The sequence below is a fragment of the Canis aureus genome, chromosome 28, assembly GCF_053574225.1.
Source record: "Canis aureus isolate CA01 chromosome 28, VMU_Caureus_v.1.0, whole genome shotgun sequence".
NCBI lineage: Eukaryota > Metazoa > Chordata > Mammalia > Carnivora > Canidae > Canis > Canis aureus.
The window spans coordinates 39,073,529-39,098,192 of record NC_135638.1 but is presented as its reverse complement, the minus strand read 5'-3'; the positions used below and the strand labels follow the sequence as shown (position 1 = coordinate 39,098,192).

The window sequence follows — 24,664 nt, the reverse complement described above, 5'->3', positions numbered from 1 at the left end:
CATTACCCATTGTTTTATCAAACATGTTATTTCAAACTATTAATTGGATTAGGAAAAGAAATATGCGATAAAGAAGATATCTAGGCAGCATATGCTCCTACTTTTAAAAGAACTTCTGAACTGGGAATCACTGAAGATTCTGAACTATTTTTATTTCTCACTGAGATGTTTTTTTATACATAATTTATTTTTCAAGTCCTCTATTTTCTCTGTAGGGATATTGAATTTCATTTGCTCATGTGTATTAGGAGTCCAAAACATTTTTTAACTTGCTAAACTATAAATTTTAATTGACATTTTTAAGGTAAAACAAACATATTAACTGCCTCTAAAATAAGTAATTGTTGAGGGGAAATGTCTATGATATGATATATTTTTTTTTCCTTTTTGCCAAAGGTCACCATTACAGAAGAAATGTAATTACATTTTTATTTTATTGATGTAAGTAAACACATTTTGAAAATCAAAATTTTAAGAATATACAGTTGAGAGCATTTTCCAAGGAGGTAAAGTAACTTAAAATAGAGTATAATAACCAGGTACTTTATCTTCTTATAATATAGAAATAGCTGCAAAAATTACAATAATCATGAAAGCATTTGAAAATGGGAAAAATCAAATTTTGACCTGAAAAATTAATTATTTTATTATGAAAAGAGGTACCATAGAATTGTTCAGAATAATTACATATTTTATTTAGAGTCTTTTACATTTGCATTAGGATCAACTGGTTAAATTGTCTCATTTGAGTTTCTTAAGTGCATCAGTTCATCTTTTTCAAATTTATGGTTCTGGGTATCAAGACACTGTTTGGTATACTGCCATTCACTAAATAACTTAATATTAGAGAAAAGGTATAAATAGGATATTAACATATGTCAGTATCTTATTTTTTTAACATAAAAAATGACACAAGATATTAAGTAAGACACTATTACATCAAGATCCTAGAAGTATGTAAGCCTTTGAAAGTAAACAGATTAATATGGATTGACAATTAAATGAGTTTTTATTTTTATTCACCAAGCCTTGTAACAGAAGACAGGAAACCAAGATAAATAATAAATCAATAATCCAAACCACATAAAATTTGCAAATCACTGTGCCTAAAGGAATCTTATAAAATCAAATGTAAATGTGGGTGGGACTTCCAGGTTGGCAAAATAAGGGATTCTAAAATGGCACTTCTCTGAAAAAACAATGAAAAAGCAGTCAAAATTATCAGAATTTACTTTTTCAGAATTTGAAAGTAACCATATGTTTGCAATAACTAGAGTATTCATTACAGACAAAACAAACATAAAACAAACAGCCTTAGAAGACATGACAGTTGTGAAAAACAGCAGCCCAGAAGCCACTGGAGAGTATAGAATGGGTTTGGAGCTCCTCAAAAAGCCCCATCCCCAGAAAACTCCAATATCTTCCTGAGAACCTAGAATTATATATTGATAGGCAGGACTGTGTGTAGGACCTAATGTCTCAGCTCTTTGTCAGACCTTTGTAAGACTGGTGACCACTAAGAGACTTTACTAGCAACAGTGATGGGAAATACAGTCTTTACAGAATTACGAATTATTCCAGGAATGTTACTGAAAAACAGAAAGGAAGGAGGAGGAATAGTAACAAACTTTATCAATAGCAACAAATCCTAGGGAGGGATGAGAATCTTATTTCCAAAGTATGTTATTTGAAATGTCCAGTTTTAAACAAAAAGTATGAGACATTTAAAGAATAAGGAAATTGTGGTACTTACATAAGAAAATGATTGCCAGTAGGAACTTTCCCTGAGGAAATCCAGCTCTTGGACTAAATAGACAAAACCTTTGAATTGTCTACCATGTTTATGTTCAAAGGGCTAACAGAAGCCATGCTCAAAGAATTAAAAGTATGACATGTCTCATGAAATGGAGAATGTTAATAAAGATATAGAGATAATAAAGAGAATCAAATCAAATTTTATAGTATAAAAGTGGAATAACAAGTAAAATATTCCCTGGAGATATTAAACAAAAGATTTGAGCTTTTGAACAGAGAATGAGTTCAATACATGTCAATCTCATTAGGTCAATTGAGATTATCCTGTCTAGGGAACGGAAAATGAACAAATGAGTAAAAATGAACAGATCCTCAGAAAGTTACATGTATGACAGCATCAATCATGTACATAATGGGAATCCAAGGAAAGCAGGGGAAAAAGGGGCATAATGATTATTTGAAGAAATAAAACAACTGAAAACTTCTCAAATATGAAAAACATTAACCTCCAAATTCCAGAAGTTTGGTAAACTTCTAAGTATGATAAGCCCAAGGAGAAAGAAACTTTGTAATTGAACTTTTAAAAGCCTAAATAGAGAATCTTGAAAGCAGCAAGAGAATGATTCCAGCAGTACTTGGGATCACTCATAAGGATAACAGATGATTTCTAATGATAAGTGATAGAGGCCACATGGCACTGGAGTGACATAGTTAAGTCCTGAAACAGATGACAGATATTTTTTGTCTATCTGCCTTCAATTTTGACTTACCAAATTTCTGTATCTCAGCCATATTGAGTTTGCTAGACATTGTTGCAGAAGAAACAGAGCAAGTGTACAAGCAAGGACAGTTGACAATTTTACTTTACATAGTTTAAAAAATATATATAATAAAGCATGAATTAAAATTCTGTTAATTTTTACGAAGTTATGAAGTCAGTAAAATGGGTTTTTTAAAAAAAATTGAGGTATAATTGGCATTATATTTCAGATGTATAACATAATGATTTGCTATTTGTATATGCTGTGAAATGACCACCAGAATAAATCTAGGTAACATCTGTCACTATGCATAGTTACAGGTTTTTTTCTCATGATGTGAATTTTTAAGAATTGCTCCATTAGCAACTTTCAAATATGCAAGACAGTATTAACTATAGTCACTATATTGTACATAAATCCCCATGACTTATTTATTTTATACCTGGAAGTGTATAACTTTTGATGACTTTCCTCTATTTTGTCCCTGTCTCTGGCAACCACAAATCTAGTCTCTCTATCTATGAGCTTGCTTGTTTTTATTATTCCATATTCTTTGTCTAACTTATTTCACTTAAGCATACTGCCTTCACTGTCCATCAGTGTTGTCACAAATGGAAAAATTTCATTCTTTTTCATGGCTGAATAATATTTCCGTGTGTATGTGTGTGTGTGTGTGTGTCACATTCCTTTATTCATTCATTCATCAATGGACACTAATGCTGCTTCTATATCGTGGCTATTATAAATAATGCTGCATTGAATGTGGAGGTGCATGTATCATTTTGAATTAATGTTTTTGTTTTCTTGGCTTCAATACCCAGAAGTAGAAATGCTGAATCATATGGAAGTCCTATTTTTTTAATTTTTGAGGATGCTTCATACTGTTTTCCATAGTGTCTGAAACAATTTACATCTGTACCAACAATGCACAAGTGTTCATATTTGATTACTACATCTTTGTAATAGAGTTTGAAATCAGAGAGTGTGATACCTTTAGTTTTGTTCTTTCTCAAAATTGTTTTGCCTATTTGGGATTTTTTGTGGTTCCATACAAATTTTAGGATTGTTTGTTTCATTTTTATCAAAAAAAACTATTGGAGCTTTGATAGGGATAACAATATTGCTTTGGGAAGCATGGACACATTTTTTAAAATATCTTATTTACTTCGAGAGAAAGAGCACACACAAGAGTAAACACAAGTGAAGGGACAAACAGAGGGAGAGGGAGAAACAGACTCCCTGCTGAGGAGGGAGCCTGATGCAGGGCTTAATCCCAGGACCCTAAACTGAAGGCAGACACTTAACCCACTGAGCCATCCAGGTGCCCCATGGACATTTTGTCAGTATTAATTCTTCTAATTCATGAGCATAGAATATCTTTCCATGTATTTGTGTCTTTAATTTCTTTCCATCGGTGCTTTTTGGTGTCTAAGGTACAGGTCATTGGTCACATGTATTCCTAGGTATTTTATTATTTTTGAGTCAATTGTAAATGAAATTATTTTCTTAAATTCCCTTTGTGATAGTTCATCTAATAATGAACTACTAACGTGTATAGAAACATAGCAGATTTATGTATATTGATTTTGTATCCTGAGATTTTATAGAATTTGCCTATTAGTTCTAATATATTTTGGTAGTGTCTAGGATTTTTCTTATAAAATATCCTTTTATCTGCAAATATGAATATGCATATATTTGTAGTCTCAAGCCCATCTGGTCTAACATGGTGTTTAAGGATGATGTTTTCTTGTTGATTTTTGTCTGGATGATCTAAACATTGATGTAACTGAGGTACTAAAGCCCGCTACTTTCATTATATTGCTATTTCTCCCTTTAGATATTTTAATATTTGCTTTATATATTTAGGTGCGTCCTAACTTCTTAATTATTAGATAAACATTATTAATCTCACCTACTGATTCATTTCTCTGCTCATTTAAGAAAGAAAAACAGACTTCTCCAAAGAGTTATCTATACTTGCTCTATTTTTTTTTTTTTCACTCAATCACTCATGAACTGATTCTTATGAGTTCTTCGCATCCACTTCTCAATAAAACGTTTTTGTCAAGGATAAAAATGACCTCCATATTGCTAAATCCAAAGCCAATTTCCAGTTCTCATTTTACCAGACTCTCTGTTTTGTCTATCTCTCTTCTCTGGCAACTACTGTTCTGTTTTCTTTGCTGGTTCTTCCCTATCTTCCCTATATTTTATACTGTAGGATCCCCAGAATTAGTCCTTAATCCTTTTTTTCTACATACCCTCCACACATTAATCTTGTCAGTTAGACCACAGGTTTATTCTTTATTTTATCCATATACCAGTGCATCCTAAATTTTATGCCCAACTTTGATTTTTCCCTTAAGTCTGCACTAATATATACTTAGGAATATATATTCCCTTAAGTCTGCACTAATATATACTAATATATACTTAGTATACTAATATATACTTATAATATATAATAAGGATATACTTATCCTTGTAATTCTGATAGGCTCTCAAATGTAACATTTCTAAACCAAAATGGTATTTTGGTATTTCATGTCAAACCTGCTTTTTTCATAATTCCTCCATTTTAGTAAATGACAACTCTCTCCTCACACTCTCCTCTATCAAATATTTTGCAATCATCCTTGAATCAACTTTACTTTCAAATTCCACACCTTTCCTTATTGAAAACATTATAACTTCTCTCCTTCTTTAAATCTTATGTCCAAAAAGCTCAGAATTATTATTTCTCTGAATTATATTTTTTTTAATTTTTTTTATTTATTTATGATAGTCACAGAGATTGAGAGAGAGAGAGAGAGGCAGAGACATAGGCAGAGGGAGAAGCAGACTCCATGCACTGGGAGCCCAACATGGGATTCGATCCTGGGTCTCAAGGATCACGCCCTGGGCCAAAGGCAGGCGCCAAACCGCTGCGCCACCCAGGTATCCCCCAGAATTATAATTTTAAGTCTTATGTCAATTCTTGTCACTTCTCTGCTCAAAAACCTCCTGTGGTTTTCCATGTCACTCAGAGTAAAACTCATTGAATAGTCCAATGGGACTCCAAATTCTGACCTGCGTTACTTCTTTGACTTCATTTCCTATTAATTACTCCTTAATTATTTCTAATCCACCCATAATAACCCCTTGCTTTAACTCAAACTCTCCTAGAATGTCTTTATGTCAGGCAGGGCCTTTGAAATTACACATCTGCCTGGATTTTTTTTTTTATGGACATTCAAATTATTTATTCCTTTGTCCATTTCAGATTTTGTACACATGCCAATGAAGATTTTCTCATCTTGCAGTCCCTTCTACACTCTTTTCTCTCTTCTCTGTTTTATTTTCTTGACTGTACTTACAAATATATTCAACAATATTTAATTTATTTATACCCTTATATTTTGTCTTTTGCCACTAGATTTGAAGTCCTATGAGGACTTTTTTTTTTTTTTCTGTTTTGCTCACCACTTATGTCTTTCTGATCAGAATAAGACTAAATGCATATTAAGCACTCAATAAGTATTCATTGAATGAATGAATGAATGAATGAATGAATGAATGAATGAATTGATTGATTACATTTTGAAGAGAATTTATATTTAGTTAGATTTATAGGGTTGAGAAGAGCTTTATTACAAGGAGATGGCAAATAATTTGATGGATGTCATTGTGGATGCTCAGCAGATAGATGGACATGTAGGTCTAGGAAACATATTTTAAAATGTAATATATATGTGATATATTAAAATGAGTAATACATATTCCTCATATATATGTCACATATATATGATATAATAATATATATTATTCATTTTTATATCACGTATATATATTTGATAACTCCAAGAAGGGGTATAGCTGCCAAAAATGACCATTGAGACAGGAAAGATGAGTTGACATTGGAGTCAAGAACCAAACTTGAAGACATCTCTGCCTCCTTTCTTTCTTACCTATTATTTCCTGTCTACCACTAACTCCCCTGAAAAAAAAGTTTAAAAATTTTACAGTGCCAATCTATATAATTTATAAGGTATGAAAAATTGAAAATATAATCTTTCTGAAAAATTCTATGTAAGTTGATACCTATTTTGATAATTAAGGTATAATCTCCAAATTCATAAAAATGTAGCAGAATTTTTTATTTTTTAATAATAAATTTATTTTTATTGGTGTTCAATTTGCCAACATACAAATAACACCCAGTGCTCATCCCGTCAAGTGCCCCCCTCAGTGCCCGTCTCCCATTCACCTCCACCCTCCGCCCTCCTCCCCTTCCCACCCCTAGTTCGTTTCCCAGAGTTAGGAGTCTTCATGTTCTGTCTCCCTTTCTGATATTTCCTACCCATTTCTTCTCCCTTCCCTTCTATTCCCTTTCACTATTATTTATATTCCCCAAATGAATGAGAACATATAATGTTTGTCCTTGTCCAACTGACTTACTTCAAGCAGCATACTACCCTCCAGTTCCATCCACATGGAAGCAAATGGTGGGTACTTGTCTTTTCTAATGGCTGAGTAATATTCCATTATATACATAAACCAGATCTTCTTTATCCATTCATCTTTCGAGGGACACCAAGGCTCCTTCCACAGTTTGGCTATTGTGGACATTGCTGCTCTAAATATCGGGGTGCAGGTGTCCCAGCATTTCATTGCATCTGTATCTTTGGGGTAAATCCCCAACAGTGCAATTGCTGGGTCATAGGGCAGGTCTATTTTTAACTCTTTGAGGAACCTCCACACAGTTTTCCAGAGTGGCTGCACCAGTTCACATTCCCACCAACAGTGTAAGAGGGTTCCCTTTCTCCGCATCCTCTCCAACATTTGTGGTTTCCTGCCTTGTTAATTTTCCCCATTCTCACTGGTGTGAGGTGGTATCTCATTGTGGTTTGGATTTGTATTTCCCTGATGGCAAGTGATGCAGAGCATTTTCTCATGTGCTTGTTGGCCATGTCTATGTCTTCCTCTGTGAGATTTCTCTTCATGTCATTTGCCCATTTCATGACTGGATTGTTTGTTTCTTTGCTGTTGAGTTTAATAAGTTCTTTATAGATCTTGGAAACTAGTCTTTTATCTGATACGTCATTTGCAAATATCTTCTCCCATTCTGTAGGTTGTCTTTTAGTTTTCTTGACTGGATCCCTTGCTGTGCAAAAGCTTCTTATCTTGATGAAGTCCCAATAGTTCATTTTTGCTTTTGTTTCTTTTGCCTTCGTGGATGTATCTTGCAAGAAGTTACTAGGGCCGAGTTCAAAAAGGGTGTTGCCTGTGTTCTCCTCTAGGATTTTGATGGAATCTTGTCTCACATTTAGATCTTTCATCCATTTTGAGTTTATCATTGTGTATGGTGCAAGAGAGTGGTCTAGTTTCATTCTTCTGCATGTGGATGTCCAATTTTCCCAGCGCCATTTATGAAGAGACTGTCTTTCTTCCAGTGGATAGTCTTTCCTCCTTTATTGAATATTAGTTGACCATAAAGTTCGGAATCCACTTCTGGGTTCTCAATTCTGTTCCATTGATCTATGTGTCTGTTTTTGTGCCAGTACCACACTGTCTTAATGACCACAGCTTTGTAGTACAACCTGAAATCTGGCATTGTGATGCCCCCAGATATGGTCTTCTTTTAAAATTCCCCTGGCTATACGGGATCTTTTCTGATTCCACACAAATCTTAAAATAATTTGTTCTAACTCTCTGAAGAAAGTCCATGGTATTTTGATAGGGATTGCATTAAACGTGTAAAATGCCCTGGGTAACATGGACATTTTCACAATATTAATCCTGCAAATCCATGAGCATGGAATATTTTTCCATCTCTTTGTGTCTTCCTCAATTTCTTTCAGAAGTGTTCTATAGTTTTTAGGGTATAGATCCTTTCCCTCTTTGGTTAGGTTTATTCCTAAGTATCTTATCCTTTTGGGTGCAATTGTAAATGGGATTCACTCCTTAATTTCTCTTTCTTCAGTCTCATTGTTAGTGTACAGAAATGCCACTGATTTCTGGGCATTGATTTTGTATCCTGCCGTGCTGCCAAATTGCTGTATGAGTTCCAGCAATTTTGGGCTGGAGGCTTTTGGGTTTTCTATATAGAGTATCATGTCATCGGTGAAGAGGGAGAGATTGACTTCTTCTTTGCCAATTTGAATGCCTTTAATGTCTTTTTTGTTCTCTGATTGCTGAGGCTAGGACTTCCAGTACTATGTTGAACAGCAGTGGTGAGAGTGGACATCCCTGTCTTGTTCCTGATCTTAGGGGAAAGGCTCCCAGTGCTTCCCTTTTGAGAATGACATTTGCTGTGGGCTTTTCATAGTTGGCTTTTAAGATGCTGAGGAATGTTCCCTCTATCCCTACACTGTGAAGAGTTTTGATCAGGAATGGATGCTATATTTTGTCAAATGCTTTCTCTGCATCTAATGAGAGGATCATATGGTTCTTGGTTTTTCTCTTGCTGATATGATGAATCACATTGATTGTTTTATGAGTGATGAACCAGCCTTGTGTCCCGGGAATAAATCCTGCTTGATATGGTGAATAACTTTCTTAATGTACTCTTGGATCCTATTGGCTAATATCTTGTTGAGAATTTTTACATCCATGTTCACTAGGGCTATTGGTCTGTAATTCTCCTTTTTGGTGGGGTCTTTGTCTGGCTTTGGAATTAAGGTGATGCTGGCCTCATAGAACGAATTTGGAAGTACTCCATCTCTTTCTATCTTTCAAACAGCTTTAGGAGAATAGGTATGGTTTCTTCTTTAAACGTTTGATAGAATTCCCCTGGGAAGCCATCTGGCCCTGGACTTTTGTGTCTTGGGAGGTTTCTGATGACTGCTTCAATTTCCTCCCTGGTTATTGGCCTGTTCAGGTTTTCTATTTCTTCCTGTTCCACTTTTGGTAGTTTGTGGGTTTCCAGGAATGCGTCCATTTCTTCTAGATTGCCTAATTTATTGGTGTATAGCTGTTCATAATGTTTTTAAAATCGTTTGTATTTCCTTGGTGTTGGTAGTGATCTCTCCTTTCTCATTCATGATTTTATTAATTAGAGTCTTCTCTCTCTTCCTTTTAATAAGGCTGGCTAATGGCTTATCTATCTTATTAATTCTTTCAAAGAACCAACTCCTGGTTTTGTTGATCTGTTTCACCGTTCTTCTGGTCTCGATTTCGTTGAGTTCTGCTCGAATCTTTATTAACTCTCTTCTTCTGCTGGGTGTAGGATCCATCTGCTGTTTTTTCTCTAGCTCCTTTAGGTGTAAGGTTAGCTTTTGTATTTGAGTTCTTTCCAGTTTTTGAATGGATGCTTGTATTGCGATGTATTTCCCCCTTAGGACTGCTTTTGCTGCATCCCAAAGATTTTGAACGGTTGTATCTTCATTCTCATTAGTTTCCATGAAACTTTTTAATTCTTTCTTAATTTCCTGGTTGACCCTTTCATCTTTTAGCAGGATGGTCCTTAACCTCCACGTGTTTGAAGTCCTTCCAAACTTCTTGTTGTTCGATTTAGTTCTAATTTCAAGGCATTATTATCTGAGAATATGCAGGGGACGATCCCAATCTTTTCATATCAGTTAAGACGTGATTTGTGACCCAGTATGTGGTCTATTCTGGAGAAAGTTCCATGTGCCCTTGAGAAGAATGTGTATTCAGTTGAGTTTGGATGTAAAGTTCTGTAGATATCTATGAAATCCATTTGGTCCAGTGTATCATTTAAAGCTCTCGTTTCTTTGGAGATGTTGTGCTTGGAAGACCTATCGAGGGTAGAAAGAGCTAGATAGAAGTCACCAAGTATAAGTGTATTATTATCTAAGTATGTCTTCACTTTGGTTATTAATTGATTTATATATTTGGCAGCTCCCACATTCGGGGCATATATATTGAGGATTGTTAAGTCCTCTTGTTGGATAGATCCTTTAAGTATGAGATAGTGTCCCTCTTAATCTCTCACTACAGTCTTCGGGGTAAATTTTAGTTTATCTGATATAAGGATGGCTACCTCTTATTTCTTTTGAGGACCATTTGAATGGTAAATGGTTCTCCAACCTTTTATTTTCAGGCTGTAGGTGTCCTTCTGTCTAAAATGAGTCTCTTGTAGACAGCAAATAGATGGTTTTTTTTTTTTATCCAGTCTGAAACCCTGTGCCTTTTGATGGGGTCATTAAGCCCGTTCACTATTACTATTCAGAGTTACTATTGAAAGATAGGAGTTTAGTGTCATCATGATATCTATTCAGTCCTTGTTTTTGTGGATTGTTCCACTGGACTTCTTCTTAAAAGGCAATTTTAAGAGTCCCTCTAAAATTTCTTGCAGAGCTGGTTTGGAGGTCACATATTCTTTCAGTTGCTGCCTGTCTTGGAAGCTCTTTATCTCTCCCTCCATTCTGAATGAGAGCCTTGCTGGATAAAGTATTCCTGGTTGCTGGTTCTTCTCATTTAGGACCCTGAATATATCCTGCCAGCCCTTTCTGGCCTGCCAGGTCTCTGTGGAGAGGTCTGCTGTTACCCTAATCCTCTTCCCCATAAAAGTCAGGGATTTCTGATCTCTTGCTGCTTTAAGGATCATCTCTTTATCTTTGGAATTTGCAAGCTTCACTATTAAATGTCGAGGTGTTGAACGGTTTTTATTGATTTTAGGGGGGGATCTCTCTATTTCCTGGATCTGAATGCCTGTTTGCCTTCCCAGATTAGGAGAGTTTTCAGCTATGATTTGTTCAAATACATATTCTGGACCTCTGTCCCTTTCGGCGCCCTCGGGAACCCCAGTTAAACATAGATTTTTCTTCCTCAGGCTGTCGTTTATTTCCCTTAATCCATCTTCATGATCTTTTAATTGCTTGTCTCTTTTTTCTTCAGTTTCCCTCTTTGCCATCAACTTGTCTTCTATGTCACTCACTCGTTTTTCCACCTTGTTGACCCTCGTCGTTAGGGCTTCTAGTTTGGATTGCATCTCATTCAAGTGATTTTTCATTTCTGCCCGATTGGATCTAAATTCTGCAGTCATGAAGTCTCTTCAGTCCTTTATGCTTTTTTCTAGAGCCACCAGTACCTGTATAATAGTGCTTCTGAACTGGCTTTCTGACATTGAATTGTAATCCAGATTTTGTAACTCTGTGGGAGAGAGGACTGTTTCTGATTCTTTCTTTGAGGTGAGGTTTTCCTTCTAGTCATTTTGCTCAGTGCAGAGTGGCCAAAAACAAGTTGTATATGAAAGGGAGAAAAATAGAGGAGAGAGGAAAGAAAAGAGAAAAAGAAAAAAAGAAAAAGGAAGAAAAAAGAAAAAAGAGAAGAAAAGAGAAAGAGAAAGAAAAAGAAAGAAAGGGGAAAAAAGAGGGTAGGGGAAGCAAACAGAAAAAACAAAACAAAACAAAAAAATGGTTGGGAGTATCTTCTGATTCTGTATACTTTAAGTACTTGACTTCCCCTGGAAATTGTCCGTCTAGCTGGTCTTCTGGGGGAGGGGCCTGCTGTGCTGATTTTCAGGTGTTAGCACTTGGGGGAGCTGCTCTGCCCCTGCCTGGTGCAGGGCTCAGTGGGGGTTGTTTACCCCGTGAGGCCCCAGGAGGAACAGCCCCAGTGGCGGGGCCAGCTCTGCAGCCCTGGAGTCAGCTCCCGCAGTCACCACGGAGCTCTCCGTCTGCAGGGCCTGGAGGCTCCGGGCGGGGCGGCTGATCTGCTCAGCTGGGGCAGGAGCGTCCTCGCTGTCCTGGGCCCTCCCGGCCTCTGTCTGTCCCGGGGGAGGCCGGATCCTGGGCTGTGTCCCGGCGCCCTGTGCTCCGGGGCCTGCGCTGTTGGATTCGCGCTCCCGGGCCGCGCAACCCCCTCCGCGGAGCCGCCCCCGAGCCCCCCCGAGCTGCTCCCGCCCCGCAGCCCCCTCCGCGGAGCCGCCCCCGAGCCCCCCGAGCTGCTCCCGCCCCGCAGCCCCCTCCGCGGAGCCGCCCCCGAGCCCCCCGAGCTGCTCCGGTCCCGCCGTGCGCGCTGCAGCCCTTAGGGAGCTCGGCGCACTCTCCCGGGGCGCAGGTGTCTGTTAGTGTCCCCGGGAGCCCGAGGGCATCCCCGCCCTCCTGGGTCCTGCTCCACCTCCCTGCGAGCCCCTTTCCCCCGGGAAGGTCGGTGCAGCTCCTGCTCCTCCGGGACGGGGCTCTCCTGTCCTGGGGACACTCGCCCCGGCCTCAGCCTGGCTCCTCGGGGGCCCACTCCCCCTTGGAAGCCTTTTGTTCCTTTATTTCTCCGCCCCCCCCCCCCCCCCCGTCTTCCTACCTTGATAGAAGCGCGGATTCTTCTCACTGTAGCATTCCAGGTGTTCTCTCTTTAAATCTCAGGCTGAATTCGTAGATATTCAGGATGATTTGAAGGTTATCTAGGTGATTAGGTGGGGACAGGTGACTTGGGGACCCTACTCTTCCACCAACTTGCCCCTCCCTCCAGCAGAATTATTTTTGAGAAAAACTTTTTATACTTTTGCCTCCTTGCAATATTCCAAATATTTTCCCCTTTACCAAGAATGAATTGCTAGTTTTTTTGTAGTTTTCTTTCTTTTTTTTTTGTAGTTTTCTTTTTTAATAGTACATAGACACATCCCATATTTTCCAAAACCTTACCACCCTTTTCAGATCAAATGGCCTTTGGGTTGATATCAAAAGTAATTTGAAATCTGCAGGTGACATAAACCTGCAGAACAAAGAATGAAGGGAGAATGGGGCCTTCAGGGCTAAGGCAAGAGAAATACTGCTAGCTGACAATAACATATCATACTGCCACTGAAGTGGGTTGTCAAAAGTGAAGCTTCTGAAAACATTATGATGGAATAACTAAAATAATTTTTAGACTGAAATATTTTAGGCAATCAGAATAGTTAAATCTTTACTGTTCTCTAGAATAAGTCAACATTTGCTATAGGAAACTATAAAATACTGATATTCTGAAGGGGATTACTGAGACAGCATAAGTATTTTATCTATGTTGTACAGAACTGTGAGTGAATTTATGCTGTGCTCTATTGTACTTTTATTGCATGATCTGAGAAAATATTCTGAAGGTGAATTATTTTACTTAGTTTCCTGGTGCATTGCACATACTGCAATATGTCCCAGTTGAATATATATTTTATATTGTTTTCCATTGTGACACATGACAGATTTCAAACACTATTACTAAGTACACATCAAGTGTGATTCTATATGCTTTATTATAAATATGAATGATATAGCAACAACTTTGTCAGCAATTTACATGGTTTATTACCCTCTGGTTATCCTCTTTGTGATATGTTTATCATATAGACTTCATTAAGCACATGTATGTGTCTTCTCTCAATCCTCTTGGAATTAAAACATTTTATGGGACTATTGATGGTTTTCCATACCTCATCACCAAGGATGAGGTCAGCTTTTAAAGTCTCTCCTGAGCATCACCTCAGGATATTACAGCTAGTAATATCCTGTAATCATTTGTGGTTTGAAAAAAACAAAAATCTTTCCTATTTTTTTTTCAATGTGGGCTACAAATTTCCTTAAGGATCCAAATGGAAAACCTATTTCAAAAAAATCCATTCGGTTTCCTCTCCTTCTCGTATGGTCCTTTGCACTTTTTCTTATATTTCACATACGAATGAAACCATATAATTATCTTTCTCCAATTGACTTATTTGACTCAGCATAATGAGAGAGTCAACTCTGGGAAACAAACGATGATTGCTGAAAGGGGGTAGGATAACTTGGTGACAGCCATTAAGGAGGGCACATGACAGGATGAGCATTTGGTGTTATACACAAATGATGAATTATTCAAAATTATATCTGAAACTAATGATGTACTATATATTGGCAAATTGAATTTAAATAATAATAATAACAAATCCAAACAATTAGTGGGCCTTGGTTTTTTTAACCACCAAGTACAAAAAATTTAAAAAATACAACAATTAAAATTAATTACGTTTAAAATTAATGTATGCATTATACTTTAGAACTGAACCATTTGGCTCCTAGTGCTATAAACATTCATAACTCCCTGCTTTCAGCATTTCATATTCAGTGTCTTATGATAAATTGTAACTTATTCTAGATAATAATGAAGAATATTTTTAAAATTATTTCAATCCAAATTTATCATTTGAAATGCGTATGAAGAGATTAAAAATAGGCTTAAGCTACTCCCATTTTTTGTACTTTATCAATAATAAAATTTTATTCTGGCCAAATATTTTCTATCCAGCATTTATCAATACAGAAATGGTAATATGAATGCTTAGTATTTCTAGCTCTTAGACTACCATGTTTTGAGTACATCTGCAATACATATGAAATTTACATATTGAACAAAATGCCTACAGTTTCTGTAATTTGATATAATTAACTGATTTAAATTATGTTCATTGAGCTTGAAAAAATAACTCATTATTAACTGTCTGGTTATTACCAGTTTTTAAAGAAAATCTGACTTTTATTTTATCTGAAGCATTTCTTTTTCTCTTTCAGGAGCTGGAGTTCTCAAATCTGTTTGCTGTTCTTCACTGCATTCATTCATTCTTTGCTGCCAAAGTAGCTTGTTTGGACCCTCTTTATTTAGGCAATCAGACTGCTGCTTCCACTGCTGCCAGCTCTAGTACTACAAGCAGAGCAAAGTATACAACCTGACATTCTGAGCTTGCATTGCCACTTACCATGACTATAGAACCAGAATAAACATAGTCTTAAGTTTAGACCCTGGAAAAACAATGGTATCACCAAGTCAACAGTGAATTCAGTTTGAAATTTCAGCAGAAAACAAGGTCATAAGGAATCTCAAAAGTGCTTCTCTTTTGGAAGACAGTTGTGAATAATTTTAAATGAACATAACAGCTTGTTCTCACTCAGCCCATTTGTACCAGTATTTCATTGAAAGTGAAGACAAAAGAATGAATGATTCAAAGTATGTAAATAATATAAAAATTGTAAGCTACCTATAAATAAAAATACCACTTAAATGGTTATTTCTGTATTTTAGATTATTTTGTATGACAAATACATGTTGGGCCAGATCATGAACTAATGCCCTATCATTGAATTATGAGTGATATAAAGAAGGCAAAAACAAAACAAAACAAAACAAAACATGGCAGCAAGGAAAAAAGCATGCAGAAAGTTCATCAATGAAGAAAGCACTTTAATTTGCAGATGCAGATTTTTTCCTTGTATTCTCATTCTGTGATATGACACTGGCACTCCAATTTTGTTTATCTTATTGTCAGCTATTCCTAACATTTTCAAAAGAATAAATATATCAATTCTATGATAGTCACAATGTAAAATGTGCTACTTTTCCTTAATCACTGATACCAACGTTTTATCGCTGCTACTGTCAACCAAATATGCTGAAATGTGTTAATTTAACCACAAAGATAACATTCATGAACCTCTTATTCTTTCCTTCATTTAAGGAGATTTATACTTACTTAATGGAATTTATTATCAAATTAAAGTTTCATAAATTTTCAGTGACCCCAAAAGCTTTTGTAGTGAAAATAATATAAAAAATGTGATGTGAGAAACAATTATTTGTAATCCTAACTCTACTAGTTAATCATGGACTGAAATGATCTTAGAGGGTAGTCTCAAAGTTTTACTTATTTCAGGTAAATGACATTTTCCCATTTTAGTAATATTTTATGAGAAAATAAGGTGAGATATGAAAATAAAATTTTAAATTTCTAACTTATCGTATCATAAAAAGTGATTCTATAATGGCAACCTATGTGGGTTATTTTAGTTATCTTGTCTTAGTAAATAAAAAGAGCCTGGGAATTTGAAAGCATCAGAGGTATGTATACATGACTCAGATACCAGGTATTATATAACCATTTGTTTAGTGTGGAAAACATTCTCTGTCCTTTACTACAGCTGTACTGAGATCTGCTTTTAAACAACCAGCTGCCTACTAAAAAAAAAAAAAAGAAAAAGAAAAAAAAATTACTTTATTGTTGTTATTAACACACATGTTTCCAACTTATTTTTTTTTTTAAGATTTTATTTATTTATTCATGAGAGACACACACAAAGAGAGAGAGAGATTGGCAGAGAGAGAAGCAGGCTCCATACTGGAAGCCTGACGTGGGACTCGATCCCGCGTATCCAGGATCACACCCTGGGCTGAAGAGGGCGCTAAACCGCTGGGCCACTGGGACTGCCCACGTTTCCAACTTAAATCAAACATTGGACAATTCCTTGTGAAGATAATGAAATATCTGTCTAATAAAGTGGCTTGATTTTCTTAAGTAGGAAAAAAAAGTTACTGGAGAAGGAAACAAAATTATTTGCCAAAAGGACACATGATCAACATACTTGAAAATTTGTCAAACTATTTCCATAATCACCATAAATTATGAATTCATGTTGTGTCTGGTTAATTTTTAAGCATGTTAAATTGAAAAAAAAAAAGTGAAGGTTCATAATTGTACCTGGCAAGAGTTAAGTTGGGTCTAGGTCACCTTATTCAAAAAACTATGGCTAATTGGACACGACATACTTTTAATATATTTTATCTTGATCATAAAATTAGTATATATTCTTAACTGGGATGACACTGTGGAATTATTGTTTACCATATATTCACCAAATAGAACAGTCATTCTAAAGTCAGAAGTCCACCAAAAGCAGGCGTTAGTAAGCCTCTGTTGAGTCTACAGGGGAAAAGCAAAGGGAGGCAGGTACCTTAGGATCAGAAGGAGTAGTAGCTACTTCATTATGGAATCTCTACTATGAACTACAGCTGTATTATGGTGCCCCACATTGGGGCAACATTTATGTGTCCGCAGTGTGATAATCTAGCCTACAGTTAATATGAAATGGGCTAGTTAGCTAAATGGAAAAAATAGTTTTAAAATCTTATATAAGTGTTACATAATCATTTTAAATAACTAATGTCAGATTTTGTAAAAGCTCCATTTTAAATACACAAAAAAGTAATTAAATATCCTTTTTGTTATATTATAAAAATCTTCTAGCTGGGTATGATGAAGGAAAAGGTGCACAATGAGATATGTATGGGTATATATATCTCCTTGTACAACACACACACACATACACACACACATACACATATATGTGTGTATATGTATATAATAAAATGCTACCCACAAATTATATTAGAATAATATATTTAAAATACATATATTTAATACACTTTAAATTTACGCTGTAAATTGTAGCTTGAATTAAAATTTACGGTAATATATTATGGTGTTTATTTTTGATACGATTGATAAAAAACTAACAGGCCTAAATTACTACTTAACATTAGTGGAGCACCTATTAGAAAAATATCACTCTGATGCTCATCAATTACCAAATAGTATTTAACACTTTCCTTTGCAGTGGAATGATTAGCCACTGTCATTTGTTATAACTTGGAGTATTTGAATGAGAAAGATTAAATATGAACAAAACACTCAGATAAATCTCTATTTCTCATGTCATTTATGTTTAGCTGCATGAGATTTATTCATGAAATCCTAGTTTGTACTAGAGCACATTTTAATAGCAGAATGCTTAATTATGTGTTAACCCCTCCAGTGCCTTGGGATATGTGTGTATGTGTGTGTGTGTACACATTATACATATATATATACACACACACACACATATATATACACATACACCTGTGTGTGTATATATATATATAGATATATATATACACACACACATTAAAGGGTTCATTATAGTGTACATAGTGCAAGATCAAAGGGAATATTATATTATAGGTACTTAGGTCAGAGAAGGGAGTTCAAATATCATTTGAAATATTTGCTAACTACTATAATAATGTATTTTTCCTGATAAAGAATAACAATTCATTTAAGCTGAAGTATATTAAAGCAGGGGCATTTTTAATTTGTTATACTGCAACAAATATTTATTTCAAAAATACTTTAAGATAATGTAAGTGTAATGTGTACCCCTCCATTTACCATCCAACACTATTTTAAAGGGAAAATAATCAGCTCATCATCCTTGCTCATTTTTCAGGCAGGTACCAACTTAGAGTTTTAAAGTCTTTGCTCACAAAATTGTCGTTAAGCTGGAAGAAAAGTAATTACTTGGAAATAAATATCAAGTTCATATTAATTGTGTAAGAGAAATTTTCCTTTAGGTGCATTGGTTTATAGATCAACATTTCCCTCATTTACAATGACAAAGCTTGTTATATAAACTTTGTTTACATTGAATGCTGGGTTTGAGAGAAGCTTGATTTATTATTATGGAAAAGTAATAATCCTAACAATTATTTAGAATTACTGCTAGAAATCAGCAAGTGGAGAAGCTTTAAAAGCACAAGGATGATCTTTGTGCTTAACTTTTAAGGTAAGTGTATATGTTCCAATATTAGTAACAAACATTTTGCTACTCTTAATAGTGCTGTACTCATGAGCTCTTCTTAAGGAATTGCTTTATTCATACCTCTAAAACTCTTATTTATGATTTATTCTTATTCCTTAATACTTTAAAATCATAATTCACTTATTTGCACATTTGAAGTTGCTTTTGAAGATAAATAAAATATGATAAATGTTATATATTTTATATATATTAAAAATGCAATGAAAATACCAGAAATATAAAATGTAAATATATTTATTTCATTTTTAATTGTTTTGGTGGATGTTTGTAAAATGTAAATTAATATCTGTGACACAAAATTGTCACTTCATTCTTTAAGTTCATTAATGTACTACTAATAAAACTACCTTTTTTAATGAAGCATATTGGAAAATAAAAACAAATACTTTTTACTATTTGCATTTTTACTTCTTGGGTTTGATTTATAATTTTCACATGTGTTTAGAGCATGATTCTGAGGATCTTAACCGCAACAAAGGGGCAAATAAGAGCTGTCAGCCTGGGGTGCAAATCTTTGGGGATGTAATCTGCTCTGGTTCATCAATATTTACGAAGATTAGACATTTGGCCCCTAAAGGCCCTAAAGATGGAAGAAAGATGCTATTTGCCAAATTACTTAAACAACCAGACTTACATATTTGAAAACATGACAGCTTGGACATTTTCACAGTGGTCTACTGCAAACTGAAACTACATTGAGAGGACTGGTCTCACAGGGCATCGTCATCTGCCTGTTTGAGAAGACCACAGTTGTCTTTCAGGTAATTACAGTGCTATAAAAGAGAGTGATTACAGGAATCACATTAAAGCAATTCTGATATCTAAATTATCCCACTTGTTAAATGAACATCTCTCTCATTTTTTATATCTGTTTTCATGCTTTGAAAAAACAAAACCTCTGCAGAAAAAAATAGTACATGCCTATCATAAATAAGCAATTAAAAGAATGTTAAAAAGTAAATATTATATTAAAATTTAAAACCACAAAAATAAACACAATTCATTTATTATAAACACATTTTCATTTTTTGTGTATACATAAATATTTTTATATATCCATTTTTATATAGAGACAAAAAGAAATATAATTAGTTGATATACAGACATACAAGTTCATGGATTCAAATGCTTCTATAAATATATTCCTTCAAAAAGCACAATATAAAATTAGTAGATAACTGTGTTTTGTGTCAATGTATAAAGAATAATAGCAAAATGTGGATTTTTAAAAGTTAACTACCTATTAGCAATGAGTAGAATTATGTATGCATCTTAAAGGGATCATGAACTCAAGAATATTCTTTTTTTAATTTTTAAGATTAATTATAGTTTAAATACAAAACTATCAACTTTCCAGAATACAGCTCTGTACATTTTGATAAATGGATATGATTGTGCACTACTACCAAGATGAAAATACGGCATAGCTCGATCTCACCAGTAAATGCCCCACTGCCCCTTTGTAGACAACATCTTCTTCTAACTCGAACCCCTGTACACTGTCAATCTGTTTTCCATCTCAATAGATTTCCCTTTTCAAAATTGAATCGTACAGTATATAATCTTTTGAGATTATTCCCTCTCTTTTGGGAGATCACTTCTCTGCAAAACATCTTTTGGGTATGTTCTCCTTCAAGAAAATACCAATCTTGATCCGTTTCATTGTGTCCACACAGGTTCTATTATTATCTTTGCCCTTTGTCCACTGGATCCCACTTTTTTTTCTGTCAGAGACACCTCTAACCAGCTTTAGAGTTTTCTAGACATATAACATGGACTGCGTCTTACATGAGCAAGTATGGAGAGATGGAGGAAACATATTTTTGTAATGTGGATTCCATTTAAGGAAAACACAATAATATTTTTTAAAATTTAAGAGTTGCCGTGAGTTTACTTTTTTCTTTACATTTTATTTATTTACTTATTTGAGAGAGAGAATGAGCAGGAGGGGCACAGAGTCTGAGATCACAACTTGAACCAACCCAACTGACCCAACCAACCCAACTGAGCCACCCAGGTGCCCAAGTTTACTTTTATATGAACACAAGTTTGTAAATTATTTGAGTAAATACCAAAAAGGGTAGTTCCCACGTCATATGGTAAGAAAATGTTTAATTTTGTAAGAAATTATTAAAATTTCATCCAGAGTAACTATACAATTTTGCATTCCCACCAGTAGTAGATGTGAAGTCCTCTTGCTTCACAACTTTACCAGTGTTTTAGCCATTCTAATAGTGGTATCCTTATTTAACTGTAATCAGAATAAGATTCTTAGTTTTCAGTGCCCAGTAGCTCCTAATTCATCTAACTCTTTCAACTTGAAATATCTCATCATTTTTCTATTTGTTTGTTACAGCTGCTGTGACAAAATACCACAAACTAAGTGGCAAAAACAACAGAAGTCTATTAACTCACAGGTCTAGAAGCTAGAAATCTGAGATCCAGAGGGTCAGTAGGACCATGCACCCCATGGAAGCACTAAGGAAAGATCTGTTCCAGGATTCTCTCTTAGTGTCTGATAGTTCCTTGACAGCATAATTGCAGTCTTCATGTGGTATTCTCCTTGTGTGTGTGTCCTTTTTTATAGACATCAGTCAAATTGGATTAGGGGTCCGCCAAACTCCAGTATGACCTCATCTTAACTCACTAAATTTGCAGTGACCTTATTTCCAAATCAAGTCACATTCTGATGTCTGGGGGTTAGGATTTCAACCTATTAATTTTGAGGAAAATACATTTCAACACATAACAGTCCTTCAGATGGTAGCTTAAATGCCCTTTACCAATGAGAAGCTTTTTTCCTTCTCTTTATCAGAAAAGCTGAACTCTTGCTGCCATGTACTTACACCACTTGGCAACTTTTATTGCTATGGTTTAATTTACTATCTTCCCTAACAAACTTTAATTTTTATGAAGGCAGAGACTAGGTCTATTTTGCTTACCTTTGTATATTTACCACCTAGCATTATGTTTGGAACACAGAGGTACTTAATGAAAACTGTTATTGTTGAGTAATTTTAAGAAAGACAATAACCAAAAGTAAGGTTTTGTTCAGAATTAAAGTGGATGACATTACAAAAGTGAATACATTATGCTATTTTAGTGATTATCTTGACATAATTGCTTATTTTTCTAAGAAAATAATTAGTTGGAGAATTTGCTTATAAGGAACTGCTAATCATATAAAAATAGCTGACAAAATAAGAAAACAAGAGTTGATATTCCTCTGTACTTTTTCTCTTTAATTTTTTAGGTCTGATGTTTCTTGTCTTGCATTATAATTTTATAAAAAACATCTTCTAGTTATATATATGTTATATATATACACACACATATATACATGCTAGTAAACTATAAATAGTAATCTATAATAGTGGCCTATATCTACGAATATATGAATACATTTTTTTTAAATTGTCAAATTTTAAACTGAGTAGTACATATCTATACTATAACAAGCTATTTAGAAAGAATTTTTCTAAAAGTAAATATAAAAGAAAAATTTCAAAATTAAGGCATTGTAAACACTGAAAAACATATATAGATATAGTACTATATAGTAGAACTTAATTTACTAATTCTATGAAATGCACTCAGAAAGATAAAAATCATTATAAAATAAAAATAATCAAGATGCTGACAGCCTGGGTGGCTCAGCTGTTTAGTGCTCCCTTCAACCCTGGACATGATCCTGGAGACCTGGGATCAAGTCCCATGTCAGGCTCCCTGCATGGAGCCTGCTTCTCCCTCTGCCTTCTCTGCCTCTCTCTCTCTCTCTCCCTTTGTCTCTCATGAAGAAATAAATAAAATTTAAAAAATAATCAGGATGCATCAGAAAGGATAAAGATCTCTACTATCTGGTAAATTGATTAGCTTTCTCAAGAATACTCAAGATGAAAAAAATCTACTTCATCTCCTCTTTTCTGGAGTTAGTGATTTTGTTCAATAAATAAGTGAAACCAAAGAATCAAAGTCAAATAACCATGAATATGTTATGTTGACATTTCTAAATGACTTTGAATGTGCAGTAATGGGATTTGCAGATCTGCTTTATGACAGTTCCCACAAAATGATTATGTGGAACAAAATTATGTCATTCCTAAAAAATGATTGTGTTGCCATGGTCACTTCTGTCAGGAATATTCTATCTAATCTCTTATATACCAGGCACTTCCAGTTTCATCATTGCTATATTCTAAAACTTTAGTGTCTCATAATTATGTATAACTTACTTTATTCTTTCCCATAGAAAGCATTGCAAATTATGATCAGCTTAAAATAATTACTGAAAAAATAATTTATTAATGTGAAACTTACGTGTCATAAAAATAACTATTTTAAAATAAACAATTCTGTGACATTCAGTATATTCACAGTATTGTGCTATCACTGCCTCTAATTCCAAAACATTTCCATCATTCCAGAGTAATATCATTATCCATTACACAATTTCTCCCCATTCCCCCTTTTCCACACCCCCTCACAACCATCTATATGCATTTGTCTTTGTGAATTTATCTATTCTTGATATTTCATATAAGCATAATGACACAATATGTGCTGTGTCTGAGTCCTCTCACTCAGCAGAACGTGTTCTGGGTTCACCTTTATCGTATAAAACAGTTCTTCATTCCTTTTTATGGTTGAATATCCAGCTACTCTGATAACACACAAACAGAAGGTAATAATTCTGTTCATTTGCGTTCCAGGTCCCACTCAGAAAAGTCAATAGTGCTGGGGTCAGAGGAAACAAAGAAGAATCTAAGTCCATTACTGGATTCAAAATGGGCTCTATAAATATTTAAATGAACACAATTTGTCTTTGAAAGTGGGCCATCTTTTCTCCTACACCTCATTGCATCTTTTCTGCATAATGTGAACAATTTATGTAGTGCCAAATGCTCCTCCTCAAACCTTCCTGGCTTAGTGTTGCCTAACATGCTCCAAAATACAGATATTCTTATCTGTATTTTATCAAAATTCATATTCCCTAAGCTCCATTAAGCTAAGAGAAATATAGAGAATAAAATCAGAATGAATTCAAATTGCTGACAATAGATATTATCTTTATAGCATTTACTATATGTCCACCCTCATTCTAAGTTATTTACATGCACTAACTCATTTAATGCTCATGACAATCTTGAAGGTAAGTACTAATGTTATTCCCATTTTATGGGTAAGAACATAGAGTTTAAACAGATTTCCCTAAATCCTCTAGCAAGTTACAAAAGCAGGAAAAATGAATAAAATGTTGATGGTATTTATAAATATATAGATAATACATATATATTTAAATAGAATTTCAGTCCCGGTAATCAACGAAAAGTTGAAGGTGTTAGAACTTTTTTCTTGTTTGTTTTTTTTTTTTTACTTATTTGTTTTTATTTGTTTTTTATTTATAATCAGACATGGGAGTAACATGGGGTCAACAATATTCCCAATGATTGGATGTTTGGCCTTATGGATTGCTCCAAGGTGTTGTTCTGCTTCAGAACACACTTTGTTAGAGATCCCTGATATCTCAAATTCATGAGATTACAACCAGTGTATTCACAGTGGAATCTATGGTAATGAAAGTAGGTAACAGGATCATCCCTTTAGGAATAGATGTTTTTTTATAAATCGAGACTGTATTACACAGAAGCTGTGTAATATAGGGGCGGATGCTATAACAGTGGGACCTCCACTGACGTGGGCCTTATCTCTATGGCTCCTTTGTGAAACTCCAAGTTCCTTTGTGCCAAGACCACTTGGTTCCAACTTCTCTAAACTTCTTTTAGA

The 24,664-nt window shown here is 34.8% G+C and overlaps 1 protein-coding gene across 5 annotated transcripts in view; it reads left to right on the top strand.

Moving 5' to 3' along the window:
* The window catches only part of SNTG1 (syntrophin gamma 1), an 818,827-nt gene extending 802,529 nt beyond the window's left edge, over nucleotides 1-16,298 (top strand). For all 5 annotated transcript variants that reach the window (XM_077876979.1, XM_077876980.1, XM_077876977.1 and 2 more), the window contains one exon: nucleotides 14,984-16,298. In XM_077876979.1, the coding sequence (XP_077733105.1) occupies nucleotides 14,984-15,142 (159 nt within the window). In that variant the 3' untranslated portion in view covers nucleotides 15,143-16,298. The remainder of the gene's footprint in view (nucleotides 1-14,983) is intronic.
* Nucleotides 16,299-24,664: the final 8,366 nt, after the last annotated feature.